Source organism: Apis florea, unplaced genomic scaffold (assembly GCF_048593485.1).
Source record: "Apis florea isolate Af1SG1 unplaced genomic scaffold, ASM4859348v1 contig_3176_pilon, whole genome shotgun sequence".
NCBI classification, from domain to species: domain Eukaryota; kingdom Metazoa; phylum Arthropoda; class Insecta; order Hymenoptera; family Apidae; genus Apis; species Apis florea.
Genome location: NW_028256716.1, coordinates 11,078 through 24,691, shown reverse-complemented (window position 1 = coordinate 24,691; position 13,614 = coordinate 11,078). Strand labels below are relative to the sequence as shown.

Genomic DNA, 13,614 nt, shown 5'->3' with positions numbered 1-13,614 from the left:
CCGTGGAAGGAAGAAAAACTAGAGAATAAAATATATACCGAAAGTGGAAAGAGCCATTTGTAAGTATCGTGTCGCAACTCGAGTCGAGATTGGACGCATACACAACCGCTTTTTTTCCACGGGAGCCCAAGTACGAGTCAATTAAACGGAGAGAAAGCGAGGAAGAATTCTCGCGGCCGAATTGACGAGTATGGGTTTTCGAACAAGACTCGTGGGGATAGGAGACGAGTTACGAGACGACTGTCCCGTTTCAACGTGGCTTTTTACCGTCGCTTTAACGTCGAGTCCCCTTTAACGGCCCCACGAAAGAAAGACGATCCCTCGAACCGTTCGCCTCTTTTTTCTTTTCCCGGGGAACGCACAGTGGTGGACGGAGGATGGTCCAGATGGTCGGCATGGTCGGTGTGCGGCACCGACTGCACGCACACCAGGAGAAGATCCTGTGACGAGCCGCCACCCAGCCACGGTGGACGACCTTGCCAGGGGAGGGACACCAGCGTGGCGAATTGCACCGGCGGCATGTGCAACAGTAAGTCACGAGATCCTTTCCCATCCACTTGTCACGACTCTCTTCGACGCCCCATCGGGTCGTACCCGCGTGAAAAAGACACCTTGTCGAAGTTGGCGGGTACGTAGGAAGATGTAGGAATCACCGTTTTTAGGGCGAGTGATAATAGATGGTTGCAGGGTGGTGGAGGTCTTTTTCGTGGATTAGGTGAGGGTAGGAATAAGGGAAGGGGATGTTGGATAGGGAGGTTTAACTGGACGTTGGAAGTTCGTGGATCTCGATCGAGTTTCGTCGAGTTTGACAAGGTCGGATAGTTTGTATCGAGTTGGAATGAATTGGATCCGTGGCGTGTAATTAAATTTGATCAAGCGGATACTTTGAGCGAGTTTTTTTCGTGATAAATGTTCGAACAGTTTCAAGTATTACTCATTCATTTTTCTTATTGCTTTCCACCCTTCGAAATGCTAATCATAAATTGAAAATTCAATTATCTAATCGGATTGTATTATCGTTTTATCGTTCTTCTATCGTTTCTTTTTCAGATGGCAATACAAAAATGGGCGGCGCACACTTGACCGAGGAAGGTAAGTTGAAACTCAACAAACTCATTTTCTCGAATAAAATCAATTTACGATAATTCTGTCTAGCGTACGATCGAGAAAATAATCGTGGTATATAATAATTTGTAACGTGCGTGAAAAATCATTGGTTCCGTGGTGCGAAGCGCGAAATTCGAAATAAAACACGGTGAATAGAGGTGGAACCGGCCACGAAGAAAAAAATAACTCGTCGCGCGACATTCTTAGATGGATTCTTCACGGCTTGTGAGCTCCATTTATATTCAGTGTAGATGCTCGGCCCGCGATCAGATACGATTCAAATCGTTCGGGAAAATAGAATAGAACGATCGCGAACGCCGCTCTGAGAACGATATCCATCGATTCAGATATATTAACGCGATGTCGGAAGACGTCACGAATTGTTCTAAACGGTTTTCGCGTTGTTCCAATAGAAACGCCTATCTTCGTGTAAATTCGATTAAAAAGAACTAGAATCAATATTTTTTCGTTCTTTCGATTGATCTTTGAAGATTTGAATTGAAAAGACATGTTAATTTTTCAGACAAATTGAAATTTATCACTGAATATTATTTAGTGAAATTTTAATGATTCATATGTTCGATATTGTGCATATTCAACAGATACTTTAATCGATTACTAAATAACAAAATTAGCTTTCTTTCGATGAAATAAATCTCAATTTTTACTACATTATATTTTACTCTTTGCCAAGATAATCAAACAAATAAGAAATTTGATCCCGAAAGATATATAACAATCACAAATTATCGATAAATTTTTGAATAAAGCGATTAAGTAGAAATTGTTTAATATACAAAATAATCATTAATAATCGAAGTACACGTTGAACACGTCTTCCGTCATTTTTGCCCAATTTAAACCCTTCCATCTTTCCAACAGTTCCCTTCACTGTTGCTTCAATAATTGGTTTCCACGGTTTCGTAGCCCGAGGAAAAACGCCTTCTCATCTCATCCAACCCCCCCTCATCATCATTCCTCCGCTATTTACAGATCAAGTTTTCCACGCGAACGACGAAAGTACACAGCCGCTCCTCGTATTTACTTTTAATTACGCGACCGGTTAATTATTGACGCTCGGCAGAACGATCATCGAAGGGCCGAATCTCGGCCCAAACGGTCGCAACAATGAAGTGGCCGAGGGTGGCCTATACCGGATCCGTATAGATTCAGACAAAGAGGAGGCCTCCCTCCACGTTAGCCGGTCGATTCTATCGACCGAACCACATCAAAGTTGCACGCGATACCGTTCGACACAGGTCTCTACTCACCTTCCCGTCCCCTCTCCCCTCGCGTCGATGGGGGTGGGCCCGCTTTAATATCGAAGAAAATTATGTAATCGGTAGCCGTTACGCCTTCCTCGCCCTCCCCCGCTCGTGGAAATTGATCGTGCATGCAAATAAAGTGCCATTATCCTGTGGCGGAGGCCTGAACGTGAGTAGCTCGGTCGAGGGGTTGGCCGGGCCAGAAACCACCCCTCGACTTCGATTTTCGTCGAAAGCCACGATAAGACGCGAGAATTGTTGCGAATTGAGCTCCAAACCTGATTTTAGGGTGGTTTTCCGGGAAATGGTTGAGAAGTACACGTTTGAGGATCTTGAGTATAACTTCGAACGAAAACGATAGAGTTGACGGTGTTAAGAATTAACTCCATACTCGCCGTTTTTTTTGCATTTAGAAAAACTTCGAGTCACACAATAGAAGTAATATCTTAACGAAATATCAATTCGATAATAAAAGTAGTTATTTATAAAGTTTTTTCTTAAAGATAAGAGGAAATATTTCAAAGTAGTATGCGAAGTTTTCGGGAAAGAGTCGTGAAAGTGCGATAACGAAAAGAAAGAAAAAAAAAAGAAAAAAAGAAAAAGGCAATCGGAGCCAAGATCCTTTCGAGGGTGGGCTGCGGATGAATTATAGGTTTCAGATACATTAGGTCGAGGTTATGAAGCGTTATCAATTGCCAGTAGAAAAAATAAATCTCCGCGACCCCCTGCACCACTTTCCAGCTTGCGTAAGGGGGTGGAACACGCGAACGATCGAGGAGAGCCTAACCCAAGCTAACGACGTGGAACTATTGCGTTTTAGGGAATACATCCTTCTCCTTCCATCTCCCTCTTTCTCTCCCCCTTTTTTCGTTCGTATGCGTTTTCGTCACCGCGATATATTGATGTTCGAAGCACGTGTCCCCGGGACAAGCGTGCGCCAAGCATGATCCTGCGAACAAGGAACCGGCTCTCTCTCTCTCTTTCTCTCTCGAAAGTCACGTACCGGAGTTACAACCGAGAATGGCTTTGACATTCTAAAATTGGAAGAAGCTTAGGCACGTCAGACGTTGCTTTTTCATCCGAAGATCTCGTACTGTTTGTCGAAAATCCTCTTGGCCAGACACCCGTGTGATCTTGAGCGTGACAATGAGGCATTGAAGGGTAGAACGTGGAAAGAATCAATTTTTAATGTGTTCCTTTTTTAAATTTTAATGTTTGTTTAATTTCCAAGTTAGAGATGTTGGAAAAGTAACAAAGTTTTAGTATATATTTTTTTGTACAAAATTATTGTACGAATTGTTAGATTATAATATATGTTGTGAAGATTATTATATATATGAATATTACGTAAATTGTTGTAGAATTTTTTCTGGAGAGAAATTTTTATGGTAAGATTTCATTGCAGTCAAATCAATAGAATTCCTTTTTTCTTTTAATTTTAATTTATGCAATTTGGAAATTAGAGCCTCTTGTTCGAGAAATAATTTTTCGCTCTTAATAAGTTTCAAGTTGGATATTTTTTGTAAAAAATTATTATAATAGACTTTTAAAATTTTTATAGAATCGAATCTCCGATTTCGTTGTAATTTTAGTAATAGTCAATTTCTATTTTAAATTTTCTACATATAATTCGCTAATTATGATTCTTAGAAACGTTAAAGTAATAAAATAATCCTTTCGATAAGTTTCAGTATTTTTTTTTTATGATAAATTTATTACGATAGATTCCTAAGAATTTCTAAAGTAATATCTTTATTTGGTTTTCAATAAAAATTCGGAATACAAATTAATTATCCAATTGATTGAATTCAAAAATCTATAAGATTTCTCGTCTCGTTTCGCAAATCTATTTCCACGAACTATTTACAATTTACGAGGCCACGTAATCGTCGGATCGAGTATTTACAAGCGGTCAAACCGCGGCAAGAGTTCGCGTCAAGGAGTTCACCAATGAATTCCCCCGTTACATAATTCATAAAACGCCGCTCGAATCTCGGTGAAACTTTGCATACACCGTGATTCAATCCCGATTTCACGCGGACAAGAGCCCTATTCCGTGTATACACTCACGATGACGCAACGCACATCCCGTAATATCCTGTCACCGATTATTTTTCGCGGTTTTAATCGCGTCCCACGTCTTCTTGGTTTCGTGTTCAACCGTGTGCTCGTCCACCGACTCGAAGTTATTATTCCATTCCAACGCTCCTTTTTTCTCTTCTCTTCTCTTTTCTCTCTTTACTTTACGGTGCCGTTTAACAGCCACGACAATAATGATCCGAGTGTTTATCGTCAGAAAGCGCTGAGTAAAACGCCGGAATCACACCGGTGTAAAACGATAAAACGAAGGGTGGGCGAAAGCAAGACGAGCTTCTGTCTGTCCCCCCTCGGCGTAAATGGAGAGGAAACTTAAAAACTTTCCTTCTTAGACGATCCTCGTAATATTTAGCGAGAAACGTTTAAAAACTCGTCCTCTTCTCGCTTCTTTTTCTTCTCTTCGTCCACGACGAAATCTTGGTCCACGCGTATATACGTTTCGTCGTAAAAGAAGAAGAAGAAGAAGAAGAAGAAGAAGAAGGAGGAGGAGGTAGGAAAAGGAAGGAAGAAGGAGAAGAAGATCGCATAAAAGTTGCCGCGTAAATTATTCATGAATGGTGGTCGGGGTCCGGCCCGTCCACGATGAGCACGCTTCGCGGATACGCGAGAATTACCGGCGCCATTTGCACGGTACGTCTTAAAACGAGTGGCGAGATCGTATCGCGGAGTGGCCCCTTAAAACGAGGAATTAACGCTCGTGGTTACTGTAATCTCCGACAGGGCGATAATCTTTCGACGCGCGGCTTAACGCCATGCCGTAACAAAGTCTCGAATTAGCGGGTCATGCTTTCTCGCTTCTGTTGCGTGTTCGAGGGAAAAGATGTTCATGGACATGTTGGTGGACGAGGCGCATGGTCGATTTGCGGTTGAACGGATTTAATTAGACACTAATTAATCGCGCTGATGTAATAGTTTCTGGATGAATGTTCGACGTATTTTCTTTTAATCCTTTCCCTTGTAACGTCGAAATCGACCTCTTGACATACATTCGTAATTCATTTTTTAAATGTCTGTTTGTTGAATGTCTGTTTCATTCTAAAATTTGAGAAAACGAATATCACGATGAGTGTAAATATAATTATTACATCGTCAAGAAAAGTATTTTATGAATGGGTTGAATGAAATTTTTAAGATGTTCAAGTTATTTCTCTGTACAACTATAAAAATATCGTTTTAAAACTTGTCAAGTTTCTAAATTTTTTTTTCTTTTTTTTTCCGCTTAACGTATTAAAATAACAAATGTAAGTTTTGAAAACAGTAAAAGTCATTGAATGCAAATTACGTATATAATATTTATCTTTTTTTAACATCATATCTACATTATTAAAAAAATAATGGTAATAATTTAAGAAAAAAAATCGTAAAACCATGAAGAAAGATCGGGAAGAAACAGCACGCGTCTTCTAAGAAATTGATAGAAGGAAAAGAGAAGGAAATAATTAGATTCTATAATAAAGTAATTAACATTCTGCAATACCTGTACCATCATCGTGTCGCGCGTCTTTCTGACCGGTTCACGAGACAAGAATAAAGAAAGGAAACACGTCGTTTGATGTTCACAGCGAACCGGCAGATGGACGTGGCTCTCTACGTCGGCTTGACTGTCGCGTGTGTGGTAATCGGCGGCCTGGCATTTTTCTTAGCGAAACTTCTGAGGCGCAAAGGTCGGGACCATTCCCTTTACTCCATGGCTCGTAACGGTAAGCATTTTACAGATGGAAAAAAAAAGAGAGAAAGAGAAAAAAAAATAATAAGAAGAAAGAAAAAAGAGCCAACCGCGCTGGCTCTTCACGAACGAAGGAGCGAGACACGATGTTCCGTGACTAATAACGCTCCTATAATTAAATGCTTCGTGTTTTGGATCAAGCTCAAGTGAAAAATGGACTCGTTTTTCGGCCCTTCGTCCACGATAGATTCGATTAAAACGATACTATTTCGAAGTTTGAACAAACGCCACGTGTTCGCTACTTTCATCTATATGTTATAAAAATTTATCCTTTTCTGGTATTCTAGTAACACGTATTAAGAATAAAATGTACATAATTTCATTATGTTAACTCTTTCTTTGATACGCACAACTACACATCGTGTGAATTTTAAAAATTCAAATTTTTCCTTTTTTAATAGGTACAGAATTTAGAATTGATATAACAAATACTAGAAGCATCCTTTAAGTAAACCGCGTCTTTTCTATCCACTTATAATAATAACACAAGGGCGATATTTTTCTTTCGTCGACACTAACAACTTTCAATGCGATAACCACGGCGCGAAAAATGATACTTTCACTAAGCAACAATTCTCGACAATTTCATTACGCGAATCGTTGAAAAATCCGATGAAAGTGGCGGACGTGGTTGTGAGGCTGTGAAGTCGGAATAGTATGACAGCGGCGTCTGTCCGCAGCGCGCAGAGATACCCACGAGCCGTGGCTCGGCGGTGTGCGTTTCAGAATTCCAGCCGGAGTTCTTCCCGGACCAGGACAAGAAGCTGAGCCTTCAGCCGGACGTAACAGCGACGAGCGTGCCGGCCTGTTACGAGTATCCTTTCGACCCGAAGCTGTCGATGTCGAGATCCCTCTCCGAGCACCATTACGACGTGCCCCACCTGTCGATCGCCCCCCAACCGTCGCCAATGTCGCCAACGCCAAGCACATCGACCCAGGAGTCGTGCAGCGACAAGCAGATCCATTCAGATTGCGAGAACAGCGTCACTAGCTCCTATCCGTCCTCCGACTCGACTTACAACGTCGCCTCGGAGAGCGTTCGTCTGCCCAAGCTCGAGACCGGAAACGTGGCTGGGGCGGCGGTGAACACGCGTGGCGCGCTTCTGGTTCTCCCGGATGCGGGCATATCGATGTCGGTGCCCGAGGGAGCCGTGCCGAAACCGCTCAGGGAGGAGCTCTACCTGGCGGTGCTGAACGAGGATCGCTTTAGGCCTCGATTACCCGGTAAGTGGCGCGTGCATTATTAATTGGCAACTGGCTGTCCGTGACGGTTCCGCTGGAACGAACGCCTCATCGACCCCTCGATTACGATTCAATTGACACGCGGACGCGGCCCCGATGGACTGGTTTCCGGCCGTCTTTGCGACCGTGTTGCACGCCCTGGCATGTGTAATTAATGTATGCGAGGGGAAATCTCGTAAAGACACTTGTAGAGGGAGGGAGGAACGTCTTCTACGATTCGATTTATACAATTCCGTGATCGAGAGGAAGGGGCAATTTAGATAGCTAAACTTTAGACCTTCGTCCCTTTGTTCCACTCCCTTATCTCTCTCTGGTGAAATGTGTGAAAGGAACGGACGTTACCCTTTGTTTCCCTTCAGACGGCATCACGCAACTGTCCGCGGTGGTGACGTGCGGCCCTTCGTCGGCGACCTTCAACAAGCCTGTGATCCTACAATTCGAGCACTGCGCGATGCTTCACCCGGCCACGTGGGAGCTGAGCGTGTGGGCCTGCGACGGGCTGAGCGTCGAGGATGGGACGGCGGTCGCCTCCTCCAAGGATCATCAATCGATCACGTGGAGCAGGGTGTTAACATTGGGCAACGAGACGATCAACACGCCATTGTTCACCCAGCTTGACCACGCGGAGGCGTTCATTGTGACGGAACAGTTGAGGGGCTACGTGTTGGCCGGTCAGAGCTGCGAGAACGTGATCGCCACCAAGAGGCTGCGAGTGGCGTTGTTCGCCAGCCAGGCTGGCCAATGTTGCGTCCGGGTTTACGCGGTGGAGGACACGAAGGCAGCCATGAAGGCGATCGTCGACAGAGAGTCCCAGATCAGAGGTTACTTGTTGGACAAACCGAGGACGCTGCTGTTCCAAGACAACGGCGAGTCGCTCTGCGTCAGCCTCGAAGAGGTTGGCAACGAGTGGCAGAGCAAATCGCCCACGGAACGACAGGAGATCTCGTTCAGGGATATGTGGAACTGCCAGGAGAACACGAAACACGTGACGTTCGGCCTGGACACCGCATTCGGACCCACGAGCAGCAGAAGCTACAAGCTTCAGGTGTCGCAAGGGAACTCGGACACCAGGCAGGTGTTCAGGATCGTGTACGACGGCGCGAAGCAATTGATCTCATCCGGAAGCGTGACCAGACCGCTCAGAGAGGTGACCGTGGTCAGCAGCGGGCACGCCAATAACGCGACCACAGATTCCACCACCCTCAGACCGTTTCGGTTTACCAGGTCCCTGAGGAAACAGCTATGCCAGTGCCTGGATCCGCCTAATGCTCTCGGCAACGACTGGAGGATGCTCGCGCAAAGGCTTCAAGTCGACAGGTTAGCAATCTTCTCGAGATTTCCGCGTTTGCTCGGATTACGTTTGCATGCGGAGCATGGTAGCTGAACACGCCCTCCGGGGACAGAGATATTTTCTTCCCTAATTCCACGTTAGGGTGTCTCTTCGAAGGATTCGTTTCTCTCCAGAGTTGATTGTTCTTGACACCCATTGATTTGTGAATCTTGTTTCTTTTCTTTTTTTTTTTTTTCGACTGCGAATATTTTAGATTTGATTGAACTTTGAGAATTTTTTTAAAATTATACAAAGAGATGCTTCAATTTTTATGATTTTTTATGATTACGTGATAAAGTCACGTTGAGTAAAGATTCGTTTGGTCGTTTAAAAGTTATTAATAAAAATATTTCTTCGAAATTTATTGAATTTATATTAGGTCTGGATTAGATTATATTACATACTTTTTAATAAACAATGGCTCATCGAAATTGATACTCGTTTCTAAAAGTATAATTATTATTTCGATCGAATTCCTTGTCATTTCATCGTCAATAACTGTTCCACGTTAATATAAAACAAATCCCTTTCAACTTGCAGGTACATCAATTACTTTGCAACCAAGTCCAGTCCCACGGAGCACATCCTGGATCTCTGGGAAGCGAAACACCACGAGCCAACAGCTGTGACCGATCTCCTGAATCATCTTCGAGTAATGGGCAGAACCGATGCCGCCACGATCCTCGAGGCCCAGTTGGGCCCATGGCTCTGAACGAGCGGGACCCAGCCGCCATGTGACGTTTCCTGTGGTGAGTGAAAGTCGAACGGAACGAACGAGCCGAGTGAACGAAAAAGAAAAAGTGGTGAACCGAACGTTTTTTTTTTTTTTGACGCGGGGAACCCGGACGTTCCTCTTCGGACGAACTGATCGAAACACTGCCTTAATTTGCGCGGGACGCTCATCCCGCTCGCTCCCCTTCTGTACATAGAAACTTTCGTTTCTTTTCTTTTTTTATTTCGTTCCCTTTTTCTCTGTAAGATGAACGTTGTTCGAGGCGACATTGTCGAGATCTCTATTGAAGAGAGATCGTATTGTAATAATCGTGAAACGAAGTAAAAATTAGAGACTGTGCATTTAGATGATATATATATATATATACGTGTAAATACGTGCTAAGGATTGGCGAACAGATACAAATGGATATATCCATTTAGACGGATGTTTATATAAATATAAATATATAAATAAATAAATATATATATAATTAGATAGAACATCGAGCAAGGAACGAAGAAACGAAAACGAAGAATATTGTTCCATACAAAAAAGTACGAATAAGAAAACGGAAAAAAAAAAAATATATATATATATATAAAAAGTGGTAAGAAGAGAAAAGGAAGATGTTTTTATCGATTTGTTATACATATACGGATGCACGAGCATACACGCGAGTGGCCACTGGTTTCCTGGAAGGATGATCGTGCCAAAATTCTCACTCTCGGTTTCGAAACTCACGAACCCGTTTCCGTTAACGTTTGTATTCAGATGTTTGTTGAAAGAGAGAGAAAAAAAAATACATAAGTAAAAAAATGATGAGAAAAAAACGTAAAGAGAAACGCGCCTGTGGTTTTTTTCGCGTGCACGTCGACAATACACTGTCCCGTGCTCGTTACCCTCGACCATAAACCAAGAACAGGAGCGAGGGATAACGCGTGAACACGGGGTGGAAGTTCGATTCGCGTAGAACACCACTTCGATTCGCGAAAAAAGAAATCGGATGACTTTTTTTAAATCGACGCAAGTTTATTTGGAAGAATTGTATATTTGTTACTTTCGACGAATAAAATATTCTTGTATACCTCGAGCGATTGCTCATTTTCATTTTTCACGTTCCTCTTTCATGTTCCTCTCTCGCTTGTGAATAAAATAAAATTAGATGGTATGGTTTTTAATCGGCAATTAATTTTTTGATATCGATAAGGACTATTTAGATAAAATACGATTTTTGATCGTGAAATAAATAAAATCGATTTTAATTGTATTTATATTATTATAATTATAAGGGATAATACAATTTTATAAAGGAAATTATTAAAAGAAAGTTAATATAAATCATATTTAAATTTTATTAGCATGGGATTAGCAGGTCTACAAACACGAGAAATAATTCTCAGGTAAGTGTTATTACACAAACTGAACAAGCTAAGCCAAATATCTTCACCGAATAATCTCAAAGGTATTAATTATCTAAATATTTACTCATAAAATATAAACATATATATTCCCTCCTCCAAAGAAAAAAAAAAAACCAATAAACGTCCCTCATAAAATGAAGCTTTATAAGATTCGAGATATATCTCACCGTGACCACAGACTTAGTATTAAATTTCCACGGTAACAGGATCATAATTATGAGCCGAACGTGTTCAGCTAATATTGCCAGGCCTTCGCGCGAAAGACTTCCCTAAATAAGAAACCCTCGAGGCAACGGGTAACACGATACGGGGAACAACGTCCTAATGTCCAACGAGACGCTGAAAGAATGTTGCCTTCACCGGTGTACACGGTGAGTCAGCATCGATCCCGCGCTACTCCCACATTTCTCGCGATCAAATCGTCGCCAAGTTTCCACGTTCCATTATAGTTTCGATTCCGTGATATCGAGTAACCGTTCCAGGCCTCGCTTGGATGCGTGCGCTTAATACGGCCGCGAATTAGTTCGAAACCTTTTATCCGATCCCATCGTTCCCGGAATTACGAACGTGCTCGCGTAAAATAGAGCAACAAACGTAAAACGTAGGTGCATTATCGCCACGATTTTCAACGAAATTACCGTTTTTTTTCACTTGTGCAACATTATTTCGTTTTAGAATTCAAGGAATATCGTTGGAATTTTAATAAAAGAATCGATCGATTGAGCAAAAAATAATGAATGATGAGTAAATGTAGTTAATCATTTTTTAAATATTTAAAAATTTTCAGAAAGCTTCTTGCAAATATAATAAATAATAAATAATGTTGCAGCTCTTTCGTATCGTTATATGGTTTCTTTAAATTCCTTATTTTCCTCTTATTATTACACATATTTTTCATAATAAAATCTTGCAGATCTTTAATCGACAAACTCACAGGGAGTCAAGCTTTAAGAATTGCTTAAGAATTTTAGAATTTATGAAAACCAAACAACTTTACTTGTCGTGAAAAATGATTTCATTAATACTTTAGTACATCTATATTAAAATGTGTCCTTTTCTTCTTCTTCCATGCTCGAAAATCGAAGAAATCGTCAGCAAAAGGAAGATCCAACGTGAATCCTCGAACGACTTTATAAATCCGCGCCTTTCAATGAACACGTTCAAAGGCCGACAGCTGCGAGAGCTCGCTCGTAGGCGCGAACTCCTATATTTCAAGCGCACGGGAGTAAAGAAAATTGCATTTCCTTTGGTAATCGCTTCACGGAACACGATTTGTTGCACGGGCGCATGGCGCATAAATCTAAGTAAATACAGTTTCATGCCGGTTCGAGGTGCACGCAACGCGGCTCAATCAAGCCAGAAGGACGACGACGAGAGGCGATTCTAGCTGGCAACGATCTATCCGGACACGAAACGCCGTCTGTCACGATCTTTCACGTGAAAGACACAAGTGCAACGGTTGCCGCCAAATGCATTTTATCGACGTATCGTCGATAATTTCCACGGGAAAGACTCTTTCTCCCCTCCACCGTCTACTTTTCTTTTCACTCACACCCCTTTGCAACTGCCTCCAACTATGACGCAGACACAAAATACCGCTTCAATTTCCCTCGACGAGGTGGCGAGAATTGTTGGAGAAGAGAATATTTCTCGAGACTTTTTACGCCCACACCATTGACATTTCTCTCTCTCGTACTTTTTCTTTCTACCTCTCACTCTTCCATAGAAGGGGTGGAAGTATCTACGCCGCGGAAAGAGACACGCGACAATGGACGTCGAACGTAGCAATTTTGAAATGTCGATACCAGTCACACGTACACCTTTTCCAGCTAGCATTGCTTCCTGCTTTTCTTACGTACGACCTGCCATTTCTACGTCTCCTTGAAGGGATATGGAGCTCTTTTCCTTGATAACTATCGATATTTGTTTGAGCAGAGCGATGTTACTTTGAGGACAGCTGGGATTTTTTCTTCTTTCTTCTCTCTTAGTCTTCGTTCGAATAAAATTACTTCGATATTGATATATATATTTTAATTGGAAATGTTTCACTAGATGTTGTCTGAGAAAGATTGGACGAGTGGGTCAACGAGATAACCTTGATTATCTGAAATCGCGTAGTGTATTTCCGTTTTGAATGAAACAAATTTACGTGGTACATACAGGGACATACGTTTTTATGAATGATATTCTGAAACGCTAGTTATTTGTATCCAATCGGTCGATTCGAAATTCGTAATCCGACTCGATGAGATAACTCGAGGTTACACAGATAAGACATTCATCTCTCAAACTTATCTGTCGATGACAGGCCAATTGAACGATACTCCGCTAGACGAGCCATTCAAATCCACCTATAGAATATCTCTCAAAAAGAATTCGTAAAGGAAAGTCTCGAGTTTCGAATAAAAATATACAAAAAAAAAAAAAGAGAAATAAAATTGTCAACGCTCAAACAAATGAGAGTTACAAACTTTATGAAAACGTGAAAAGGGAATGGTCATAAAGAGCAGGGAAAATTCCTACCATCGTAGGAATCTCGTCGCGCGATATTTAATTTAAATTCCAGCTTGGAAAAGAGCGTCCGACCATATGACTCATCGTGGCTCATAGGCAGGTTCATGTATGTACAAAAAATACCGAAGTGAGAGAAAAAGAAGGAAGAAACGTGGAAAAAGAAAAGAAATGGAAGAGAAATAAAGAGAAAAGGAAGA

General features: G+C 41.9%; 1 protein-coding gene across 4 annotated transcripts in view; it reads left to right on the top strand.

Annotated features, from left to right (window-relative positions):
* Positions 1–10,572, top strand: part of LOC100867754 (netrin receptor UNC5C) — a 44,780-nt gene extending 34,208 nt beyond the window's left edge. For 3 of the 4 annotated variants that reach the window (XM_086910410.1, XM_086910407.1, XM_086910409.1), the window contains 6 exons: positions 365–529; positions 1,051–1,092; positions 6,032–6,169; positions 6,922–7,419; positions 7,797–8,754; positions 9,308–10,572. In XM_086910410.1, coding sequence (XP_086766536.1) covers positions 365–529; positions 1,051–1,092; positions 6,032–6,169; positions 6,922–7,419; positions 7,797–8,754; positions 9,308–9,479 — 1,973 coding nt within the window. In that variant the 3' untranslated portion in view covers positions 9,480–10,572. The remainder of the gene's footprint in view (positions 1–364; positions 530–1,050; positions 1,093–6,031; positions 6,170–6,921; positions 7,420–7,796; positions 8,755–9,307) is intronic. The other variant, XM_086910411.1, reaches the window with a different exon arrangement.
* Positions 10,573–13,614: the final 3,042 nt, after the last annotated feature.